Source organism: Mustela erminea, chromosome 11 (genome assembly GCF_009829155.1).
Source record: "Mustela erminea isolate mMusErm1 chromosome 11, mMusErm1.Pri, whole genome shotgun sequence".
NCBI lineage: Eukaryota > Metazoa > Chordata > Mammalia > Carnivora > Mustelidae > Mustela > Mustela erminea.
In genome coordinates this window covers 40,347,482-40,373,178 of record NC_045624.1, presented here as the reverse complement: position 1 = coordinate 40,373,178, position 25,697 = coordinate 40,347,482, and the positions used below count along the sequence as shown (strand labels likewise).

At 42.6% G+C, this 25,697-nt stretch overlaps 1 protein-coding gene across 9 annotated transcripts in view; it reads right to left on the bottom strand.

Annotated features, from left to right (window-relative positions):
• ELMO1 (engulfment and cell motility 1) overlaps positions 1-25,697 on the bottom strand; it is a 522,832-nt gene that overhangs the window by 320,124 nt on the left and 177,011 nt on the right. For all 9 annotated transcript variants that reach the window (XM_032305259.1, XM_032305268.1, XM_032305261.1 and 6 more), the window contains 4 exons: positions 19,751-19,850; positions 10,947-11,098; positions 8,630-8,708; positions 2,802-2,852 (listed from right to left, as the gene is read on the bottom strand). In XM_032305259.1, coding sequence (XP_032161150.1) covers positions 2,802-2,852; positions 8,630-8,708; positions 10,947-11,098; positions 19,751-19,850 — 382 coding nt within the window. The remainder of the gene's footprint in view (positions 1-2,801; positions 2,853-8,629; positions 8,709-10,946; positions 11,099-19,750; positions 19,851-25,697) is intronic.

The following is a 25,697-nucleotide window of genomic DNA, read 5'->3' as shown; positions in this document are numbered from 1 at the left end:
AGGCCAGAATCCAGGTAAAGACCTGCTCTGTGCAGCAGGGAGCAGAAGAAAGGCATTGGAAATGCACGGGTGACTGCAGCTCTATAAACCAAAAAAGTGTGCCTGACATGAGAGCATCCTGAAGAGAGCTGTGGAATTCCACAACAGAAGCCTTCCTTGCACGCAGCAGAGGAACAAATGGTGTGTATGTGTTGTAAGCAACTTTGCCATCCTCTTACCCTATAACTGTCTCCAACAGGTGATCCAGCATCTAGGTGGAGAAATGTTTTAGAAGCAACACAAAAGAAAGCAAAGTATGAATCAGGCCTGCAGTTCATTCACCGTGGCAACTAGCCAGAGAACACCACCACCACAGGCAATGAGCTAATTCATGTGCACAACTTTGCTCTCCTGCTAACAATTAAATGAAAAACAAAATGACCCTTCCCCTTAGAAACAGAACCAAAATGGAACAAATAGAAAAGAAATGGCAGGAGACTAGACATGGGGGCCTTTGCCCCCACCAGAGCGAGGTCAGAAAGGAGACTGAACAGTTGGCCTAACATACGTCCCCTCTAGCAGAGACCAAGGTTGTGCCTTAAAAACGCCAAGGATGGGTCAATGTGATAGTTTGAATGTGCTATACCCAACCACATCCTGCCGTCTGAAAGAACTTTCTCGAGGTGTCCCAAAGCCAGCATACACTTGGACTCTACACCCCGGCTCTGAGTACCATGTCAAAAGAGCCAGTTAAAGGAGGAGGGGAGGGGGCACCTGGATGGCTCAGTGGGTTAAAGCCTCTGCCTTCAGGTCATGATCCCAGAGTCCTGGGATGGAGCCCCGCATCAGGCTCTCTACTTAGCAAGGAGCCTGCTTCCCTTCCTCTCTCTCTCTCTCTGCCTGCCTCTCTGCCTACTTGGGATCTCTGTCAAATAAATAAGCAAATAAATAAATAAATAAATAAATAAGAAGAAGGAGGAAGAGGAGGAGGGGTGAGGAGAAGAATGAGAAATGGAAAAAAAGTCACTGAGCCAAGGTATCGGGGCTGATGGAGGTGGAAAGCTCAGCGGTGATATGGCGAATGGCATAAAACGCCATATCCTCCCAATTTCAGAACAGAACGTTAATTCAGAGTATATGTTTCGTATCCAAGGTGTGTATAGGCCATCTATTTTATTAGCAACTCAAAAGTATCCTCACTCCAAGTTTCTGACTGAGGATAGCAGCCTGGAACTTCCAGCCATCGAAGTCTCAGAGGAGAAGTCCCATGGAAGCCAACTGATCTTCTAGGCACGGGGGCTACAGCCATTCCACCTGGCCCCTCTCCCGACATGCCAACTCCGGCCGCCACACCCAGGTAGGAACGGCAGGCTCGGACCTTAGCGTAACATCTCTTACCTTTCGTCTTTCCACCCTCTTCCTGTCCCACAGGAACAGGACCATGCTTCCTGTCCCGTGTCACTGAACCACGCTCGAATACTGTGCTTTCTGCTCGCGCTAAGAACCACGATAACGATTAACCGTGCTTTGAATCCTCCTGCAACTTCTACCAAACCATTCTTGGACCAAGAAACTATCCGGATGCTCTACCAACACCCACTTCATAGCCCAGGTCCAGGGGGAGAAGGATGTCATCTCTGAAGAACCAGGGTACCTCTTTTATCAAGCAACGAAAATTACACTCATATGTTTCTTTTTATCCTTGTCAGCCAGGAAGTTCAAAATCAAACTCGATGACAAATTGTAGTCATGGCTATTGGCTTTGGATTCTAGAATATTTATTATGTTTGCCCTCATAAGGTTTTTAATTTTCAACGGCCTCACTGTATTGGAATGTGTGTGTGTGTGTGTGCACGCGTGTGTGCATGTGTGCGTGTATGTGTGTGTGATTGTAAGCTAGTGGAACTCCTCTTTGAAATCACAGAAATAGAAATTGCCTCTTTGGTAAGCTGGGAATCAATCACACGTGCTTCTTTTCAGTCTTTGGTTAAAGTCAAATAGCGGGTAAGGCCTCAGGAAATCATGCCATTTGATTTATTTCTAAACATTCACTGCATAAAATGCTGGACTTCTTTTCCACTGACATTTCAGGTCATTTGCACATGGCAGTTAACCAGTGGGTTCCACTGGTATGTCTTTTCTGTCTGTCTCTTGCAAAGGGGCCCAGGGAAGTGATGGTCAGAATTTCAGAGCCTCTGTCAGAGTCTGACAGGCCTCCAGTTAGCTTCCTCATTAAAAGCAGTGTAACCTCACACCAGTGGATTTTTTTAGTCATAGAGCCCCTGGTTTCCTAAAGGCAAAGCTAAGGTGATGTTGAGGGGGGTGCCTGGGTGGCTCAGTCCGTTAAGCATCCACCTTCGGCTCAGATCATGATCCCAGGGTCCTGGAATTGAGTCCCACATATGGCTCCCTGCTCAGCAGAGAATCTGCTTCTCCCCAGCCTGTGCTCTCTCTCTTCCTCATGTTCTCTCTCTCAAATAAATAAATAAATAAATAAATAAAATCTTTAAAAAATTAAAAAATAAAGTGACAGTGAGTGTAATAGACCTCGCCCACTGGGAGAGATTACTAGTCCTTCCTGCCAGAATGTCTTCCCAGGGCAGTTCCGGACACCCCTCCTTCCAATCCTATGAGATGGTTTCTGTGGGAAAGCCTCGTTCATTCCAATTCCAAAAGCACACTTCTTCCTCCTTGCTAGTTACTACTGCTCATCACAGAAGCAAGTCACAGAACAAACCACAAACTGAAGCCGCAAGGGGAGATAAATGAATGCCCCAAGCCATTCCTGCCCAACAAGGTGGTCACACCGCACGGGTACTCACTGTTAAAATGATGGAACGCAGTTGCTTCTGAGCCAAAATATTCGCCATCTCCTGTTGATGAAAAACACACCCACACAAAATCTTAGGTTAGAAAAACACATTTCAACATGGCCTCAAATGACTTTATCCTGGGGGGTGCTACCTAACTGGATATCAGCAGTATTTCTTATGGAAGAACAGACTCCAACAGGCAGAAGTATTCAAATTGCTCTTTGAATATTCTGTTTAGACAACAGAGCCTTGTCCAAAAGCAAAGGAAGGAAATCTGGCACCCGCAAACTTCTCGTTGTTTTAGGAATTTCTTTCTTCCAGGAAAAAGTGAGCATGGAATAAAAAGCAAATACTCTGGATAAAGGCAATGGTTCTCCATTCAAAAGGCTCACCTGCTTTTCTTAGACTATACATGTGCAGAGAGGTTTACTAGGAAATGTGCCTGCACCAAGGAGTCCCCCAGTGTTGGAGCACCATCACTTTAAGTCATCAAGTCTTCCAAGAGCCACATCATCTTAATTTGTGCAAAACCAAAGCATGAGAGGTACATACCCCAGGGCTTGAAAATAGTCTATACAAGTCAACTGTGTGGTGCTTTTGGAAGGGACAAATATGGAGCAGGGACTCCAAGAGTCTACACTCCACATTGCTAGGACTCATTTCTGTAAGTTGTGTTTGGGGCTTTGGCCTGCCTAGCACAGAGGATTTGCAGGTAACTTTAGTAAAAGAAATGATTCACAGATACTCTTTCTAAATATCGAGCCACAGATATGAAGCTGAAATTATCAAGTTGGGTACAACCTTGGTGCAAACATCGTAAGCTAGTGGAAAAAAATACTGCTTATATTCAGGAAGGCACTTGAGTGTTCTTTTGGTGGGGAGGGGTTGGATTTTAGAGTTACAGTTGCTGCTCTTCCTGAGTAGAGAAGAAACTAGGCTATGACTCGAAACCACAACCATGAATTCAATCACGGTGAAAATAAACTCGCAGGAAGCAAGGAGAGCCCAGACACGCGGGTGGGAAGTGCGAGGGGGGACACGCAGGCAGGTCGGGGCAGGAGCAGAAGGTGGGGACTTACAGTCAGAGGACAATCAAGGATGTCAACACTGCTCTCTACACCAACCTAAGGGCGCCATCGCCACCACAGAAAGGAGAGCAAGCAGGAGAGAAGAAGGGATGGAAATTCAGAGCACTCTGTTAGCGGTTACAACTTGATGTTAACACCCCTGCTCACCCACTGCCTGGGGGAGAGAAGTTGCACAAATATCGTGAGGTGTTTCAAGACACCTTCCACTCTGCTGACAACAGGAAAGCAAGGACAATGATGCATTCAGAAATAAGGGAAATGGCAATCTGGAAGGAACCTGTCTTTCCATGGTCCCCAGAAAGTGGGGCTTGCTTCTGAAAGCGAATAGAAAGGTCCACTTTTTCTCCCAGACCCGATGAAAAACAAAGGGCCCAAAGGATCCTATGGATCTTTTCATTTATTTTCTTTTATAAAAAATGAAATTACTGCCTGGCACATAAACAAAAGGAAAAAGAAAAATATTCTCCGTGCCTATTTTAGCCTATTGAGTTTTGGAATTTTAAAATAAGTTAGAAGGGATAATATAGTTCCAATATGTACGGCAATTGTCATAATTATCTTTAACATGGTTTCTCTTCTTCGTAAGACCACGGTTACCTTAGGGGCACAGAGAGTCCTTTTCATCTTTGTGTTCCTGTGCCCAGAGCACTATGTCTAACATAGAGCAGACAGTAAATGTTTGGTGGAAAATCAAAGAGTCATTTCTACTACCCTCCTAAGAAACAGAGAAGCTTGGTCAGAGAGAAAATAGAAAAATCCTTGTGTACATCATGTATTTGTTGGTGTTCAATATGAGAAAACAGTCTGAGTAAACTTGAGGCTCCATGGAGAATATTTTATACCATCGAGATGGTATAAAAGTATAGATAGATTTAAATATGGATATAGGGATATTGACATGGAAAGATATTCACAAAATCTTGTTTAGTTTTAAACGCAGTAAAAGAAAAACGGCTAAACAGTGCAAGTAGTATGATTCCACCCAGTGAAGAAAGTTATGTAGGTAGGTCTTTGGCCAGAACAAACCGGGGCCACGCAATGTGACTCACCACGAGGGTTCTCTGCTTGGGGCATGCACTTAGAGGAGTCTTTCAAACTTCCTCCTCTGAATCTGTATTTTCTGAGTTTACCACCAAATCTTTTAACTTGCAAAAAGGTTTTTTAATAATGCTTTTGAAAATCATACATACATGTAGAGAAATTTGGAAGGGACCTCACCAACATGCTTGCCGTGAGAACAGTAATATAACGGCAAGGAGTTGTGAGGGAAAGAATCCATTTGCCCCATCTCTGCAAAACAAACACTCCTCCCTTCATTTGTGCGGAAAAAGGGAGAATGTCCCACATCCAGGAGGCAGGGAAGCAGGACATTGCCGGAAAGCCCCCAGTGGAGCTTGGAAGTGGAAGTGGAAGCAATGCAGGAAGTTCTAGCCCAGCCCTCAACACACCTGTCCCTCTACAAACCCCACGCTCTCTCAGTAAGGCCTACTGAGTGAATGCAAAACAGAACTATCCCTCCAGCCTGCCTCCCGAGTAAAAATAACTGACCAGGGTGGTATTTTTCTTCAGTAAAAGCAGAAATAGGTGTTTCAAGTCCATCCGTCCAAATTCATTTCATACATTTTGAAAAATAAAGAAAAACCCAGATAAATGGAGTCCTACCGATGGTGCCTGGCCCAGAGTCGGGAAGAGAAGTTGAAACAAATGAAATTTTTTCACTGAAGTGGAATTTATCCAATGTCCTTGGGCTTTAAACAAAAAAAAAATAAACAAAGCTGTTCCTATAAATCCAATAAATAAATGTTTAGATTGTGTTTTAATCTAATTGGAGTGAGAAAACGGGCTTGGTGTCTTTCAGGCTCCAGGGAGTTCTTCACTCAGCAAATACCAGAGAATTCTCTGGGTGACGCCTCCCGGACCATGGGGTGCTCCCCAGAGCACAGCAAGGCCTAGGCGGGACTCCGAGTGGCTCCTTCCCTTCCTTACTCCCTCGGACTCTCAATTTCCACTTTTGAAAAGAGGCAAAATAAGGCTTTCCAGTGATAGAAGAATAAATTGAAATAAGGCACAAAGCACTGAACACTGAGCTTGGCACAGGCAAACTCTGAGTATCATCATGGACGGCAGGCTTTGCTAAATTTTCCTCTTTAACCCCCAAATTCAGAACGTTTAATTTTCCACAAGAAAAGCTGGTAACAACACAGGATATAACCCACATGACACCGCCAGTTAGCGTGGTCTTCTGCTTTGCAGGTTCCACGAACCTTCAGAAAGTAACATCAAACTTTTCTTCAGTATGAACTTGAAATCAGTTTTTTAGAGCCAGCTCTCACTTAAGTCACGGAAAAATATTTTTTAAATTAAAAATCAAAATACTCCTTGTCTTGACAAACAATAGGCACTGATTCATCTTTAATACAACACAATTTAGAAAGTTCAAGTTAATTTTCTGTGTTGTTGCTATTTTTATTTCAAAGGCTAAATTAGAGTCTAGATATGCTGCTGTATGATTACAGACACCTCATCTTTCTTAGTTGGATTGTTCTCCTAAATTACCCAATGTTATTAAACTATCCTTTGTGATTTATTATCTTTACAGCAGTAGACTGCCAATCGGTGTCATCTCAGTCAGATATTTTCTAATTTTCAAAAAATAAATTTTAAGGGGCACCTGCATGGCTCAGTGGGTTAAAGCCTCTGCCTTCAGCTCAGGTCATAATCCTGGGGTCCTGGGATGGAGCCCTGCATCGGGTTCTCTCCTCAGCGGGGAGCCTGCTTCCTCCTTTCTCTCTCTGCCTGCCTCCCTGCCTACCTGTGATCTCTCTCTGTCAAATAAATAAATAAAATCTTTTAAAAAAATTTTGATTCACAGAATCAAAACCTAATGTTCTACTAATATGCCATTATATTTCACGGGGATCGTTACTTTGGAGTCAGCACAGATTGGCATCTGGCTCTCGATTTCTCCATGGTCGTGCGAAACTAACTCAGTAGATTAACAGTAGTTCTTGGTGTAAGAGGCAGAGGCAAAGTGTACGTATCTTACTAATGTCTAGATCCAGGGATCCAAATCATAGCAACTGGGGTGGGCATGGGTTTTTGTTTCCTCTAATCCAAGCTCTTCATAAGCGAAAGAAAAAGCCCATGAGGTCAGAACAGATGGCAGCTACCAGTTCAGCCAGGTGTCCTTGGTCCCGCCAGCAGAAGGAGGATCAAGCTTCTCCAGGGCTATGCCAGGAGTGCAAGCATATGAGCCTGCTGTCGGGCAGTTTGCTGGGCTGCTGGAAGTTACCATGAGGCCAGCATTTAGATTTAGATATAAAAAGAACAGACCCGGGGTGCCTGGGTGGCTCAGTGGGTTAAGCCTCTGCCTTCAGCTCAGGTCATGATCTCAGGGTCCTGGGTTCAAGCCCTGCATCAGGCTCTCTGCTCAGCAGGGAGCCTGCTTCCCCCTCTCTCCCTGCCTGCCACTTTGCCTGCTTATTCTCTCTCTCTGTCAAACAAATAAATAAAAATCTTAAAAAACAAAACAAAAAACAGACCCACCTAGGATTTGACCTGCAAAACCATACTTAAAAATCCAGCCTGGAGCATAAGGCTTAGGGAGGGCCCGCATCTCCTGGCTCCGGAGGAGACACAACCCAATACACAGGAAACAATAAAGTCACTCCATTCGTGCAGACATAGCCCCAGGAATGAGCAAACAATTCTGAATGGAAAACAAACCAGAAACCCTCACATTTAGTCACTGAGGTTTAAAATCCTTGGTGATGATATAATAAAACAAAACAAAACAAAACAACAAAAAAAAGACTTCTCGAGTGTTCAGGGTTCAGTAGCATGCTAGCTTCTAAATTCTTCTAAAACAATTTAGTGGTAACTGTCACAGAGCTCCCAGTACACTTTCTACTGGTTGGAAGATCTCATATTTCCACCCAGTTTTTAAATGAAGTGAATTGTGTGACCAAGGTACATGGTCTATGCTATGTTGATGGAAAAAAAAAAAAAATGAACGGACTTTGAAGGGCAAGCTATATTCCAACACACACAAAATTCTACTTCTTCTATACCCCCTCTACAAGGATCCTTTACCTCACTGCAGAAGAACCACAGAGCCACAGACAAAGGAGAGTACCAAAGGATGGGTTTCACATGGGTACATTTAAGGGGTTCCCTTGTGTGCACAGAGAAAGGGAAATGGGTTGATCACTCCCCTCCCCACATACAGATATGGACAACAGAAATATCATGGAGCAAAGACCCTCCCTGACTTAGGAATAATTATCTCAACCAGGGGCAGCGAACTGTGTGGTCCTCCTCCTGTCCTTTCCATCTAAACTTCTGTGGGCAATGCAGGACACCTCTCGGGGTCTCACTGTATTCATCAGGAAAATAGGGACAATACCTCCCTTGCCCTAGGGAGCATTCAATGGCATGACAGAAGGTCTCAGGGCTTCTACCTCTGCTGCCCCCAAAGCAGCAAGGTTTTCATCTTTTAATGTTTCGAGCTCCTATGTTGGGTTTCCTTTGATGCAAGGGCTCTGCCTCTGGAACATTCCTAGCATTCTTCCTAGGACAAGGGCTTACGCATCTCCACCTACTTCCCACTCGATCTGTGAATGACTCCAGGCTGGCCAGCCAAGCTGCCGGGCAGTGGGGAGTCCCCAGGATGGGAAGGAGAGGGCACTCTCTGCCCCCAAATTTGCCAGCCCTAGAGTACAGTCTTAGGACCAAAGAAATGCAACTTACCTGCCTTCTCTCATCAGGGGCCTTCAGGAATAGTGCATTAATCACTGCAATGGTATAGGTTTGGATTTCTTGATCTGTCCTGTAAAGACCCGGAACAATACAGAAAGTCAGAATAGGCTACCTCTGAGTCAGACCGTGATAAGGGTCATGATCTCCCCCACAAAAAAAAGATGAAAGAGAAAGATATGGCCCAGACAATGCAGTTGGCAACTGAGAGAGAACATATTTCAACCATCATAAGGAAGGACACACCATTGCGGTGGGGGGGGAGGCAGGGGCATTATTATTACTAGCTTGACGATACACGGCTCAGCAGAGATCACGCAGGAAGTCCGGGTGGTTAGCCGGCCCGCCCCTTCTTCTCTAATAGGCTTAAATACATGAACCCAGAGCTGTACGTGTGGTTGTGAGGTTGGAGAGGAGCGTAGCTGTGATTTTGTCTGATGCATGAAGTATATCTGGGACTGGACTTGGGTACCCTTACACCCCTGGAGTTATTATAAAGGAAACTGCTTTGTCTCCATGGCAATGCTAGTACATCGTCTAAAAATCTACTTCCAAATAGAAACTTTTTTAATAACGAAAAGAACCAGCTTTTATTTGTGAAATTTGAAAAACTGCTTTTCACAGAAATGAAATCAGAAATTCCAAAGGAAGCAAGAATCTCATAGAAGCCACATGGTAAATGGTAAATCAGAAGGACCCGAGGCAGAAACAAGGAGCAGCCGGTGAGCTACATTCGGAGATCATTTCAGAAGAGGCCGAGTATAGAACACAGCCTTTGGCAGGATGGAATCCAAACCCCAGTGCCCCACAGGCTGGCTGTGTGGCCTTGCACAAGGTTGGAGAGGGGTGTCCCCAAAACAGTTTCCTCATCTGGAACACTGGGGAAGAACACACTTATTTTAAGGTGCTGCTTTTAGGGTAAAATTAGTTAATGTATATAAAACCCTCAGCACGGCACTTGCCAGATTAGAAACCCTGCACTCTAGCAGAGCATGCTGTGAACGCACAAGTATGCCCTCGATACTGAGAGAAAAGACACGGGCTGTAGAGCTAATACACTTCACATTCAGGGAAATGTGAAACTGGTATTATTTCGAGAGCAGTTTCACACAAAAGCATCATTTTAGAGCACAGGCTCCTTTTCCCTGAGGCCACAATCCACAGCTTGTGTGACTTAAGATTTTACAATCTGGTCACCCACCCCCCCCCCCCCCCAAATGAAGGCAACCTCTAACGCACTTCAGTAGGTTTGCCTGATAAACACAACATTTCTAACATTTCTGGTACGTGGACAACTACTGACTGTTCCCGCACATCCCCAGGCTGCACCCCCAACCCAAGCCAGGCCAATCCGATTTCCTCCTGAGAACGTGTCAATGCGACGTGAGAGACCAGGAATGGCAGTTACTGGGAGCCAAGTCACACCGGTGCCAACCAGTGTGGCAGAGGAAAAGCCTGTTGTGGCCACTCCAAGGAAGCCACACTTTCTATCCTTCTCAAGGCTTGGCTACTTAAGTTGTTCCTGGGGTCTATAAAGTCCCCCTGGATCCTTTCGATGAATTCCCTGTTGGTGTAAGCCACCTCACGGGGCTTGTTGCCCACGTGCAACTCCACATCCTTTAATTTCTGAGAAGCACTGTCCAGTGGTGTCCTTCGCAGGGACAACCTTACTGATTGCCTGAGTGGAGAGAAGGGAAAGAGCCCTGAAGCCTACAGCCTGCTAAGTGCCTTGTCTCCCGGCTCAAGCCTCTAGAGACAAAACACACGCATTAGAAAAGACAAAAGAAGGTCACTGTAATCACCTTGAGCCTAAGAAGCAAGACTGCTTTGAAAGATTCGTAATTATCTATGAAAATACTCATTATAGGAGAGAAAACACTATTTTTAATGACAAAGGAAAGATGCTGTTGAGAACTTAGGACAGCAAATTGTCCTATGATGTTAAAAGCAAAATTCTACTGATAGCAAAAGTGATTGCCTACAAAAAGCCAGGCACTAGAGACAGAAGGGTACCAAGAACAGGCCTGGGATCCCACCCCCCACCCCCACCGGTGGGCCAGTCACGATGCCATCCGTGTGGTGGGGGGTGGGTATGGTACATGGTGTGGTTAGATGCCAAATGAACGTTCCTTTTCTACACATTTGATCTAAATATATATATTTTGATATATATCAAAAATCTATCAAAAAATATCTACATATTTGATTCAGTTGGTTGATCAAACCAACCGAAAACCCTTCCCAAGGCTTTATGGCAGCTGTCTACCAGAATCACTTCCCCCTCCCACACAGGAGGCAACTGCATGCTTACCCTTGAAGATGTGGAATAAGTTGGCCGATAGTGATCTCCTGAGCCACCTTCTGGTAGAGATCATGGCTGTTGAGCACCATTGACTCCAAAATGGCCAAGGACCGCTGCAGGATTGAGATATCCATGCCTGCCTTGTTGACAAAACTCGCTATCTGAAAAGCCAAGGAGGACACAATTGACCATCAGCAGTAAACAGAGCACATAGTACAGAAGGGAGTAAGTTGAGGAAATCGGGAGCTCACTTCAGAAACACTGGACACAGGATGAAAAGTATCAGGAATTACAGCAGAACTGTCAGAAACACATCAAGTCAGCGACAATTGCTTATATTACTACAAAGCACCCTCTGTATCTTATTTCTATAATTCAATCATGAGCAGTTCAAAAAAGGAGATGGCTTCAAGGAATTATTGTCTGGTTTTTCTGGGATTTTTCTGCCAGGTTTTAGCTTTCGGGGCAGATGATTTCAACACACACAGTGTTAAGGACTCCTGTGTCTCTTTGAGGCGGTAATTTCAATATATACTAATAGCCATTCCCTCCCATTCCCAGGCTACTTCTTCACCCACACGATGCATGATTTTTATGTTCAGATTATGACCCTGTTACATTCTTAAGGGACTCCCACAAATCACACTTGTCAACACAACGCAACTGGCAACTCCTCAGTCACTGGCTACTCTCCTTGGTATTCCACAATGGAAACACTCTCTCCCCCCTGTTCTTCCAATTTCTTATGGTTAAAATAAATTCCTCTCATCTCAAATTTAGCAAATAGGAACACACTTAAATTAGCAGTGCTAAAAGTTAAAATAATAGCTTAAGCACTAAAATACATTCCCTAAGGAATTAATCATGGAGGCTTCAAACATAATAAATCACAAAGTAAGAAGGAAGTAAAATAAGGGTTAGAATAATGGATCGCAGTAACCCAAACACATGGGTACCATAAAGGTTTTATTTTAGAGGCCTCATTAAAAGTTATTACTGTCTGTTGACAACTCACACTAAAGGGCTGTTATTACATCAACATAATGACTGCTTTCTTAAAAGCTAAATAATTTGGTTCCGTGACAAATTGACATTTGCTCACGTCCCGCCTCCCCACCCGCTGTGACTCTGATTTCTTCCTTCCTGCTGTCCCATCGGGCCTCTTCTCCTCATCCGCGTCCCCACCCCCCATCTTGGGACAAGATAAAATGCAAAGGTGCCCATGGCAACTGCAGTTACCATCTCTACTAGTTTCTAGCTAACGACTCCCTAGCTGACACAGACCCCAACAGCCTCTCTGCCCCCAGATACACCTGGATCTCCGGGGTGGGAAATACAGGACAGAAAGGAATATAGTATAGCATAGCAATATGATTATATCCCAAAAAGCTACTATTTTATAACATAAAGAACAGGAAGAGTATGAGAATTTTAAGATTCTCAAAAGGCTGCTTGAGCTCCTTTCATGGCTAATAAACTTCTCCAATGTGGTTACTGTCCCCGGCAAGCCTTTGCCTTAATCCTCACGATCTGCTCCCCTCTGTCCAACCTACCAAGCTAAGGCCATCTTTTTCTGACAAAAATCCAATTACCCTCGTCCTGAGCTCACGGTTTAACACTTTCTTTAGACCTCTGCTAAACAGAATGTTCAGCTCAACTAAGTTAGTTCCTCGACTTCCTCACCAACACCTCCTCCACCATTTTCCATGATCCCAGCACAGTTCTGGCACTTCTTAAAAAAACTGAACTCACACAGAAGTTTGTTGACAATACTTCTGATGTTCTCGGCACTCAGGTTGTCTTCCATGCTCCTTTTCTTGCCCCCATTCAGCCAAACTGAATGTACTTTCAAGGGTCCATAGACAATCTTCTACCTGTCAGTCAACTACCAAACTCCCTCCCCCACCCTGCAGTCTTCACACCCTCTTCTCACTCATCCAAATAATATGCATTGACTGGCTGCCACAAACAGGCTTACACTGTCCTAGGATCTGGAAATAAGAGACATGAGCAAAACGCACAGGATGCTGAACTTCAAGGACCTGATAGTCTAGTAAAAACAGACAATCATATCAAAAAATGGGCAGAAGATATAAACAGACACTTCTCCAATGAAGACATACAAATGGCTATCAGACACTTGAAAAAATGTTCATCATCACTAGCCATAAGGGAGATTCAAATTAAAACTACATTGAGATATCACCTTACACCAGTTAGAATGGCCAAAATTAGCAAGACAGGAAACAACATGTGTTGGAGGGGATGTGGAGAAAGGGGAACCCTCTTCTACTATTGGTGGGAATGCAAGTTGGTGCAGCCTCTTTGGAGAACAGTGTGGAGATTCCTCAAGAAATTAAAAATAGAACTTCCCTATGACCCTGCCATTGCACTCCTGGGTATTTACCCCAAAGATACAGATGTAGTGAAAAGAAGGGCCATCTGTACCCCAATGTTTATAGCAGCAATGTCCACGGTCACCAAATTGTGGAAAGAACCAAGATGCCCTTCAACGGACGAATGGATAAGGAAGATGTGGTCCATATACACTATGGAGTATTATGCCTCCATCAGAAAGGACGAATACCCAACTTTTGCAGCAACATGGACGGGACTGGAAGAGATTATGCTGAGTGAAATAAGGCAAGCAGAGAGAGTCAATTATCATATGGTTTCACTTATTGGTGGAGCATAACAAACAGCATAGAGGACATGGGGAGAAAGAGAGGAGAAGGGAGTTGGGGGAAATTGGAAGGGGAGGTGAAAAACAATCTGAGGGGGGACTCTGAAATTGGAAGGGGGGACTCTAAAAAACAATCTGAGCGTTTTGAAGGGGGCGGGGGTGGGAGGTCGGGGTACCAGGTGGTGGGTATTATAGAGGGCATGGATTGCATGGAGCACTGGGTGTGGTGCAAAAATAATGAATACTGTTATGCTGGAAATAAAAAATAAATAATAAAAAAAACAGATAAAAAGGCATTTACTGTGAAGTACATTAATTGCTTATTCTTGGCATCCATAAGTATAATTCCATTCAGATATTCCAACAAAGCCTAAAATTAAATGGTGTGAAAACCAATTTCACTGTCTTTTTAATCCTCCTTTCTCAATAATCACCTTTTTCCACGTTTGCCATAATCATTAGTGACTCATAGTCCCAGTCCCTAGTGTTCTGTTCCTGTGAACATATTTGGGATGTCTTCCCCTTTGGTACGCATTCAGGTGTATAAGCACAACACTGGCCCAGGGTCCAACTCATTCCTGGATCCCTAAGATAGCATCTTCTCCCACCTTCTACTTTGTTCAAGATTCCCCTCTAATACAATTTTACCCTCTACTTCCACAGATATCCTTTTGATACCATTTCCTTTCTCAAAATATACAACCAGAACTCTCAATGTTTTCTGATACAAAGTACACCTTCTGCTAATGGGTTTTAAAGTTCTCTACAAATTCTTGGCAGTCATGTTCTCAAGGCGTCTGCTCAATGTTGGTAAAATAGTTTGTGGCCTTTGCTTTATTTCGGGCATATTTGAATTCCACATACATGTTCCATTTCCATTTGCCATTTCTATATATTTCTCTCCTATACAACTAATCGCTTACCTTCATCAAAATATTCTTTAAAAATAATCTTTCCTATTAGCTCACCTCTTTTGTGATATAAAAGAACCCATCATCTCAACAATCCTAATGCAGGTTACAGACGGAGCATCTTGTTGAACACAGCTGGGTACTGCCAGGCATGCAAATTATTAGAGACCTAAGTGCAATTCTGGGGCCAATACTAGCCACAGAATTTTTTTTTAAGACTTATTTATTTATTTATTTATTTATTTGTCAGAATGAGAAAGCACAACCAGGGGGTTGTTGCGGGAGGAGCGGCAGCCCGAAGGAGAAGCAGACTCCCCACTGAGCAAGGAGCCCCATGAGGGACTCGATCCCAGAACCCTAGGGTCATAACCTGAGTGGAAGACAGATGCTTAACCGACTGAGCTGTCCAGGCACCCCATTAGTGGCATTTTTAAACTAACTTCTATCTCTTGTCTTTACGTGTCAGTTATTTTAGCCAGATGCTTAAATGACCCAATACTGTCATCTAATGAATACTAATAACCAAGGCATCTGCACTGACAGAGTGAACAGAATGACTATGGACGGGCTTCTTATTAGTGCACGTACAATTTGCCAAAAAATCAAATGTTATTTTCTATATCTATTTTGAAAACCATGAATGTTAGTATAGTTACAGAGCATTAATGATTTTTGGGTTAAATTTCAATTTCTCTTGTCCCCCTCCATGTCACCCCCCCCCCAAAAAAATGACTTTGTCTTTCTATTATTCCTGGCTCCATGATGCACTTTTGGCTGATGCAGGGGACCCAGGCTAAGAGGAGCACAGCTGCATGAAAGTAAGTCTGTACCACAAGAAAGAAGAGGGAAGAAGAGCTAGCAATAATGATATATACTACCTCTGCATGTTTCCAGACATTTTAAAATGTTACCTAAATAAGCTAGAGGAGTATTTGCATGGCTTCTACGAAGCCCCAGGGGCATCACAGTGCATGAATCAAAGACACAAACTGTTAAAAGTATGTAAACACTTCTTAGAATAACTTAGAATGAAATCTTAAAATTCTTCCATGCTATCCAAAGTAGAAAGACTACAGAGAACATGCAGCTCCATTGCCATATTTTAAATTATCTGGGCAGCGGCCCATAAATCTCACGAGTGTTGTTTTTGTTTTTAATTTTATTTATTTATTTGACAGCAAGAGATCACAAGTAGACAGAGAGGCAGGCAGAGAAAGAGAGGGAAGCAGGATCCCTGCTGAGCAGAGAGACTGATGCGGGGCTCGATCCCAGGACCCCAAGATCACGACCTGAGCCGAAGGCAGAGGCTTAACTAGGTGCCCCAATCTCTTGAGTTTTTAAGAGGTAAAAATTACTGGGTCTCTATATTGAACCGGCTGGTTATTTGTCCAAACACAGAGCACACTGTGGGGTAAACTACGCCCTCCCACAGGACTAAGGTTGCAAGAGTATTTGTAGGAAATCCTCCTTCCAAGAAAAGGCCCTGGGGTTATACTTGGTTAGAGAAAACCAAATCGTAATACAGAAAGTTCCAGGCTTTTGGTGTTTGCTTTATTTTGTTTTGTTTTCTTTTTCTTTCTTTCTTTCTTTCTTTCTTTCTTTTTTTATTTTGTTCTTTCTTCTCCATACCTTTCTACCCTCTCCTGAAGCAGCAAGTCTTTAAAACGCAACATCAGATCCTAACATCAAGGGATTCCATGTTTCAAAATGTTTATGAAACAATGTCATTTATTGTAGACAAAGTTCATAAACTAGAACCTAGATGTGACAGAAGAAAACAGACAGTAAGGAAGAAGACAGGGGCTGGCAGGGAAAAAATATTTCTCCAAAGTGGTATGAATTTAGCATTAATAGGAAGCCAAGTCTGGACCACAGAGATAAGCATCTCTTGTCAGTGCATTTCCTAGTTGAGTTTTGGAGATAAAGCTCCATTTAAAAGACAGTTGCATGCATACAATTCCTGGGTTGTCTAACTGCTGAATTTGAATCAGCTAATGAATAATAAAAAAGTTAAGCTTACAAAAACTATCAATTACAAGGTCATTATCTGATGACTACTTTTCAGATTCACATAAGGGACTGAGATCTAAGTAGCAATGCAAAAAAAAGAGAATGACCAGGAACGAGAACATGAGATTCACTAAATGTATTGCCTTTCAAGAAAATATTTAATTTTTTATTTAAACCACCAAGACTGCTAGTCTTTGCTTCCTTGGATTTTTTTTTTTTTAATTTAATTTCAGTGAGTGAAAACCATTTTCTTAAGTAGTCAGATTTTAAATTATTGTCATTCTTCTTAATCCCTTCTCACATCATTTAACAAAAGACAGTTTTGTAATTTCTTTCCGCTCATGACTGAAATTTGACTTGAAATATATTTAAATACAATGTCACTATATTCCTTCTCTTCTTGAAGTGTTAGGGTTTAAAAAAAAAACGCTTCCAAAACAAATTTCATTCACTCATTTCACAGAAATGTATTAATGTCTTACTCTGTGCCAGGCCCCAAGGATAAAGTCATGCTGAAAGCTGTGGTTCCAGCCTCCTGGGACTCACGGTCTAGTGGGAGCCAGTAAAAAGAACAAAGAATCCACAGAATGTGGTAAGTGTTAGCACAGGGGCACACAAGATCCAAAGAGAATGGAGAGCAGAAGAAATCACTTAACTCCGTACCAGTGAGGTCGGGGAGGGCTGAACAGAGGCGATGCTTGGTTCAACAAGTCTGCAGGAGTTACTTTTTCCACCACTTGAAAGCACAGGTGCATGACATGGGGGGAGGAGCCCTTAACCATGGGATCGATGACGCTCCACTCCATATGCCATCACTTAACCTCCCCAAGCCACTGACTATATCCTCGCCTCCTGGCCCGGAGTAGCAAGACAGCCTGTTCTGTTCTGGAAAGGACTGCCGTGAGATCCAAAGATATTGTGGATGGAGGGGCGCGTGGGTGGCTCAGTCCATGAAGCCTCTGCCTTCAGCTCAGGTCATGATTCCAGCGTCCTGGGATCGAGCCCCGCATCAGGCTCTCTGCTCAGCGGGGAGCCTGCTTCTCTCCCTCTTCCACTCCCCCCCTGCTGTGCTCTCTCGTCTCTTCCTATGTCAAATAAATAAATAAAATCTTTTAAAGAGAGAGCTACACTACAGATGAAAGCACAACATAACATTAAGGAATTCTCATTCAAGACAGCATTGTTTTCAGAGCAAAAGAGGCTCTAACAATAGACTAGCGAGGCAATTTGGATGTAGGAAAGAAAGGCCTGCCGTAAATCCAGAATGAGTTAAAATTTTTGTTAAGTATAAAAAAATCCACAAAGCCCAGTATCCTCAGATTTGAACTTACTCCTCTTGATCTTTTTGCCTAGAAGTACAGACCTCCGCAATTTGTTATTTGCATTTATAACGCACGGCTTTCATTTCCTTGGCTTTCTCATCCAGAGTTGTTTCTTTTCTCTTCAGCAATTTGTACCACTGACTAATACAGGCAAAAAGAGGCCTACTTTTCTAGTGTTTCCCATTAATCATCTCCTTTGGCTTGATGCCCTTACAGAAGGAAAGAGAATGCAGAGGTCTATTAAGAAGGCCCTGGGTTCCCATCAGCTGCTGTCTGAAATGCACACACAAGACATGCAAGCATCTGATCTTTGGAGCTTCTGTTCCCAACACCTCACTCAGCTGACTATGGCTCTCCTGTACCCTTCAGTTCAAGGCAGTATGTCTTTCAAGATCTGGATTAATTTCAAAAGGAGAAAAAGTAACTTCACGACAAGGGGACCCAGGAGATAACCACCTCAACCACATAATCAAGGTCAACGTCACCATTACTGATACCTGTTGACATCATGTACCCCACTACAATGTGCTGACAAGGACACAATATCACTTCTCTGCTATTCTTGCCAAAATGCACCACCTTAATTTAACCATCGGATATCAAACAAATCCAAATTGAAGGACATTCTACAAAATAAGTGACTGGTACTCTTCAAACCTATCGAAGTCATGAAAGACCAGGAATAATGGAAGAACTGTCAGATTGGAAGACACTAAGGAGGCATGACAACTAAACGCAATGTGGGATCCTGGATCAGGTCCTTAACCAGACAAAGGACATTATGAGAAAAATTGGCAAAGCCAAAATAAAAATGGTAATGGTATCGCACCACTGTTCACTGTACCATCATTATGCAAAATGTTAACCTAGGGGAAGCTGGATAAAGGGCATATGGAAACATTCTGTATTATTTTGTACAACTTTTCTATAAGTCTACATGATTTCAACATAAAAGGTTTAAAAATTTCAAGTGGCTCTTCTGGATTTCGCTTTGACTTTCCAGCTTTTTCACAGATTCTCTGAAAGTCTTTATTTTAAAAACTCTTCCAAGAAATCTATACTTATAAAATAAATTAATGAATTCCAAACACCTCTTTACTGCCAATACAACGATAGGAAGAAAAATGCCAATACTCTTATAAATCATTTCACAATTACAGAGAGAAGAAAAATAAGTTATTAAATAATAATGATCCATGATCCAACATCATATTTAGGAGTTATCAAGGCAGAACTACTTACTTGTTGTTCAAAGACTGTAAACAGAATTAAAAGTTTGCAAATGCGTCTTAACACAACGCAACTGCAGGGATGGTGGGAGCTGTTCCCACACCAAGTCCACTTTTCCAGCCCTTTATTAGCTCCCTCCTAAAGAAGGAGGCTCCGATTCCAGAGACTTTATTGCACTGTGATTACAAGTAAGTGAGCTCAACCTAAGAAGATGAAACTAAGCACACCCCCTTCTCTTACATCCCTGCTTTAAACTCATGGATGTAAGAGATCAATATACTCTGCCTCTTTCCTGCTCCCTGAATACCTCATTGAGGGCAGAAGGTTTAAGAAGAACAGAAGGAACTCTGCTTAGGTCTTGAAAACAACCAAGTCCTGGACAGGGAATCCACAGGGACTGCGTCTGAGGGTGTTAACAATATGACACCTTGATTTCCCTTGACTGTGGGTTCTCACGTCCCAGCCTTTATGATCCTGGTGGGGAGACGATGTCATCTCCACATAGGAGTTAAGTGCCCAGACCCCCATATTCATTATACTCTCAACACCACACCTACCTTTAACACAAAGAAACCAAAGGACACAATGACACAATATTCTCCAAAGCAGAGCAACATGAAAGTAACTGAAGCCTTAGAAAAGCACAGTCTGCATTACCTTCTTAATAAATGCCACTGAAAATGTATCCCAGGACACTATTCCATGGTCCATCAGCTCAACAAAGGCCGTCAGGGTGAAGGACAGCATGTCTCCAAAGCTGGAAAACACAAAGAGGATTAATGGAGACGGGCCAAGAGCTGAGCCCAAGGACAGGCACAGAAGTGAGAAAGCTTTAGAAAAGTGAATACAACAGAATTGTGAAATATCACTGAGATAAACAGCTGCGCTATAGGAAACTTCATCAAAAATGTGAGTCAAGGGGCGTCTGTGAGGCTTAGTGGGTTACGACTCTGCCTTCGGCTCAGGTCATGATCTCAGGGTCCTGGGATTGAGCCCTGCATGGGGCTCTCTGCTCAGCAGAGAGTCTGCTTCCCCCTCCCTCTCTGCCTGCCTCTCTGCCTACTTGTGGTCTCTCTCTGTCAAATAAATAAATAAAATCTTTTTTTAAAAAAGTGATTTAAAGGGAAGGAGGCTGGTGGACTTTACAAAGAAAGCCAGGGCCTCAGTGGCACAGAACTGAACTCCTACTGACTCTCACTCTGATAAGCTATGTCTCACTGGGCTATTCCCTAATATCTCTGAGCCTCTGTCTTCCCAGTTGAAAAACTGAAGAGTGACACCTGTTTAACACAGGACTATTTGTACTGTACTTAATAACATGTGTAGCATGTAAGTATTCAGTGAAAGATCGCTTAAAGCTTCTCAGCCAAGAGAGGGCAATGTGCTTCTTTTATTATTCACGGGTAGCTAATAATTAGAAATAATTCTAGTAAGAGTATTAGCACTTTGCAGAGGATTTGAGCAGTCTATATATACACATGCATGTGTGTGTGTTTGGAGGAGTGCTTACACACAAACACACAGATACAAATATATATGCAAGTAAACATATTCATTTCTATATTACACTGGCCAGCATTTTATCTTTATTTTAAATATTTTATTTATTTATCTAACAGAGAGTGAGATCACAAGTAGGGGAAGCAGCAGGCAGAGGGAGAGGGAGAAGCAGGCTCTCCCCTGAGCAGGAAGCCTGATGCAGGGACTCAATCCCAGGACCCTAGGATCATGGCCTGACCCAAAAGCAGCCACCTAACTGACTGAGCTACCCAGGCATACTGCATTTTATCTTTATAGACTATCTGTGAAAATAATCATTATTTGCTGGCCATAGACTTGCTGTGATTTGGAGGGCTGTCTGGAGGGTCTAATGTGTGGGTTAGAAATCAAAACAGAGATCAGACACACTCAGGCAAAAGCACTATCCTTTTAAAACAGCTCCACTCCTGTCCCTGATCAGACAATACCCTGGTTTCTAATGTTCTCAAAACAACACTTGACAGACACTCAGAATCTTCTATAGAAACTCACCTCTACTGTAACCCATCGTCATCAGTGTTAAGTCTCAAGGTGAGTACTCTCTCCAAGTACCCTGAATGAGACCCCCCAGGATGTCTGCAACGTACGCAACCTGCAACCTCGCAGATTCACGCACTTGATTTAAAACAATAAATAAATGAAGCTGGTTGCTCAGATTTTGAATCTCTAAGACTCCGTCATGCCACAACTGCTATACTACAAAGGCTCATGGAATGTTTAGACTGTTTTGTGCTATTTAGATTATTTTGTGCTATTATCTATTTTGTGCTAACAGAACAGAAAACAAACTCCCATTTCTTTGAAAACAGCTTCGTCAGTCTCCTGAGAGGGGCTCATGACCTCGGGCATGACCTTGGGAATTCTGCCTCGCTTCAGAGGCTGCGAGGCTGTCAGGAGAAGACCGTGATCTGAAGCTACCAGAGATCAGAGAGGAGGGGATGTAACAGATAGACACCATTACGTGGAGTCAGACAGCAGTCTCCTCTCCAGCGCTCGACGGGCAAATTACAGACTCAGCCTGTGCCTCAGTTTCCTTACTGACAGTGGTGGTGGTGATACTTGACTCAGGGATGTCTGGGGGAACAGAACAAGCCACGAGGCTTCAAGCCCTTCCCGCAGTGTGTAGCGTAGTAGCAACACGTGTTAGTTGTGATCCATTACACAAAAGTGATCTTGTAGGAAGGTAAACAAAGGCCAAGATCTTCAAATGTTTGCCTTCGTTGTGTCAAGGATTCTCTGTCCTTGGAGCCAGGGGGCTGTGAGTGGGGGAGGGTGTTGTGTGGGTGGGAGGGGAAAGCAAGGAAAGCCAAACCATTCAGGCAAGAACTACTTTTTTTTAAAGGCTTCTCTGAGTCACAGACTGGCAATACCAATCTCACAGGTGATCCCCAGGTGGCACGCCCCCCAAAATAAATTCCAAACCAAAAAGCCCAAACGTACTTGAAGCAGAATATATAACCAGTAGAAAGACGAAAAAGGGGTTAAAAAGAGTAGCAAGAGAGGTTAAAAAAAAAAATCCAGAAATGACTCTACGATGAATCACAAGAAAATCCAGATGTCAGCTAGGGGGGAAAAATAAAACAAAAAAAAAAGGAAACTGCCTCAGGAAAATAAGAGAGTCAGGTATAAAAGCAATTAGTAAGACTTATTAATAAAGTGTGTTGGCATTAGTATTGCTGTGAAAACGTTATTACATGATAATGTACAGTACTCACAGTAAACAGTATTAGCTAATGCATTGCTTTATTATAACATTAGTCATCACCATTATCAGCGAATTTATTTTCTTTTTTGCTTAAAAAGGGGGAAAACAAGCATATGGTAACTAATCATTACTATTTGCTTACACCTGGCAAGCTCAAAGATCTCAACTCTACAAGACTCCCATGTAAATGACATTGGAGAATGGCACCCGCGGCCTCTGTACAGTGGAAACACGGCCTCGTCTCGTCACTCACAGCACCAGCACTGAGACAGTGACAAAGGAAAGCACACGCTACTGCAACCAAACCCTTCTTTACACCCCCTGGAGCTAGCTGAGGGTGAGAACAGAGAAGGTGTTCGTTTTCCTTAGCTGCTTTAGAAACAAAATATAAGTAATATATATGCTCTCTAATTATCCGAAGGTAAAATGACCCTGGTCCCCACTGGAAGGACCCATAATCTGAGCGACCTTAGTAACCTCTAGGGATTGTCCTGCTTCCTCAAGTGCTCTGGAACTCTGCCCGCGGACTCCTCAGACAGGCTGCAAGGACTTGGGAAGAAAGATGGAGACAAAGAGAAAAGGTATCACTTGGTTTCCAGATCTGCAAAGCTTTGCTTTTGGGCCCAGGATTTCAATCTCCAGGGTTGTGAAGGAGGTGGAGTGCTATTTCTGCAACTGTCGATAGGCCTTTCTGTGCTCTGCTGTCCTCCATAAGTGTGACTGATTGGTAAGTGGGAGAAGCTCCTTCCACATCACACACTAAGATGCCCAGAGTAGGGATAGCTCCCAAGGTCCATCTAATAACATTGTATATAAGTGTTGTATGATTTGCATTCATATCTTATAGAAATATTATGTAATAATATCTTATTTATACACATATTTTAAAATATACTGTATATGTTATCAGACCATACAATTCCATTTTATATTATATATCATATAAAGATATTATTAAATATATGGGTTATATTATTTATTACATTATAAAATATACACATACATATATAATACTCTTACATATAGAGAGAGTGCATATATAACATATATATAATTCTCTGTGACTGGTTGCTCGATGGCATACTAGGTTTCCACAGGAGAGAATTTTTTTTTTTTTTAATTCACACTCAAATCCTCAACTGAAAAGAGAAATGGCCATGCTAAAATTTTATTACATTCCAAATCAATCATCTAATTTCAAATGATGCAGCTATAAAAGCCCTTATTGAACCCCGACATAGATGTTGACTCTCACCCCTAGAGGAGAGTCCGAGGCTCCAAAGGCAAAGGCAGGAGAAAGGCTCTCTTTTGAAGTCAATGCCACGTGCACAAGATCAAGGCTAAAAGGGTTATGAGTAAAACCCAACCACATGGCACATGCAGGAGCACTTTTATTTGTTTGCTTTATTTGTTTTTTTATAAAGTGCTAAGCTAAAGATTTTGCAGTACCGACTGCCACAAATTAAGCCGACTGCAAACTTACATTCTGGTGAGAGACATGTCACAGCCAACACACCATGTGTGTTGGAACGATTCAAATAAATGTTTCTCATCAACTCAGTAGAGACCATCTTCATTCCAACTAAATACAGCCAATCTTGAAGCATTTCAAATTTAAGCAGCTAAATTTATAAAAGAATAGTGCCTCCAAATGTTTTGACTGGGTGCCATTCCAGGCAGAGGTGGAGAGAAGCTGGAAGTAAAGGCCACTTTTAAAGTCATCAGTAAGTCACACTCACTATATCCTTAACTCCCAAAGTTAATAAATATAGTTCTGATTTTGAATTTTTTGAATTATAGTTCTCCCTTTGAATTTTTCCGAATGCTTTCTCTTGTATGTGGTAAAAATTATATACATAAAAGGTTAAAAATTGCTAAATCACCCTTGGCCTTCATTTTCATAGCCTGACTCGTGTGCAAACGTTCTTTTGGCTCCTTTTTTAAAAATTTAACTGCAAATCAGTTCTGGACTCTATTCTGTTCCTTTGATCTGTCTACCCCCTTGTAGCAAACTATAGTGTGTTAGTAACTTTATAGGAAGTCTTAAAGTCAGTTAATGAAATCCTCCAACTTGGTTCATCTTTGTTGCTTTTTCCAAGACTGTTTTGCCTATACTAGGTCCTACACATTTCAAGTTTTAGGATTGGTTTGCAATTTCCTTTTAAAAAATGATATTGTGCTGGGAGCACCTGCACGGCTCAGTCAGTTAAGTGTCCAACTCTTGGTTTTGGCTCAGGTCATGATCTCAGGGTTGTGGGATCGAGTCCAGGGTCCGGCTCCATGCTCAACAGAGCATCTGCTGGGGATTCTCTCTCTCCTTCTGCCCTTCTCCTCCCCGCCCACCCCCCAGCTCACACTCAATCTAAATAAATAAATAAATTCCTTAAATTTCAAAAGTTTGACTATAATATTTCCAGATAACAGTTTCCTACTTACCCCACTTAGGATCACTGAGCTTCTTAGCTCTATAAATTTATGTTTTCCAACAAATTTTGGAAACTGTCATTATTTCCTCAAATATTTTTCTGCTTCATTCTCTTCTCTCTTTCTGAGACCCCCATTAAATGTGGTTTAAATCAATTGTTACAATCTCACAGATCAATTACTCTCTATTCATTTTATCTATTCTTCGGACTGAACAATTTGTACTGACACGTCTTCGAGGTTACTATCTCTTATGCCATCTTCAACTCCCATACAATGAATTTGTCATTTTAAGTATTACACTTTCCAGTTTTATAATCTCCAATTGGTTATTTTTTTATGGTTTCCATTTCTCTGCCAAGACTTCTTATCTGTGCATACATCACAGAAATACTTTCTTCTTTTAATATAGTTACAAACGTTGCTTTAGAATCTTCATTTGCGGGACGCCTGGGTGGCTCAGTTGGTTGGACGACTGCCTTCGGCTCAGGTCATGATCCTGGATTCCCGGGATCGAGTCCCGCATCGGGCTCCCAGCTCCATGGGGAGTCTGCTTCTCCCTCTGACCTCCTCGCTCGTGCTCTCTCTCACTGTCTCTCTCTCTCAAATAAATAAATAAAATCTTTAAAAAAAAGAATCTTCATTTGCTAATTCCAACACCTGGGTCATCTCAGGCTCAGATTCTGGTACTTGCTTTATTTTGTTTTTTTAATATTTTATTTATTTATTTGACAGACAGAGATCACAAGTAGGCAGAGAGGCAGTCAGAGAGAGAGAGGGGGGAAAGCAGTCTCCCTGCTGAGCAGAGAGCGCAATGGGGGGCTCGATCCCAGGACCCTGGGATCATGAGCTGAGCCGAAGGCAGAGGCTTTAACCTACTAAGCCACCCAGGTGCCCCTATTTTGTTTTTCTTAAGAATGAGTCATCTTTTCTTCT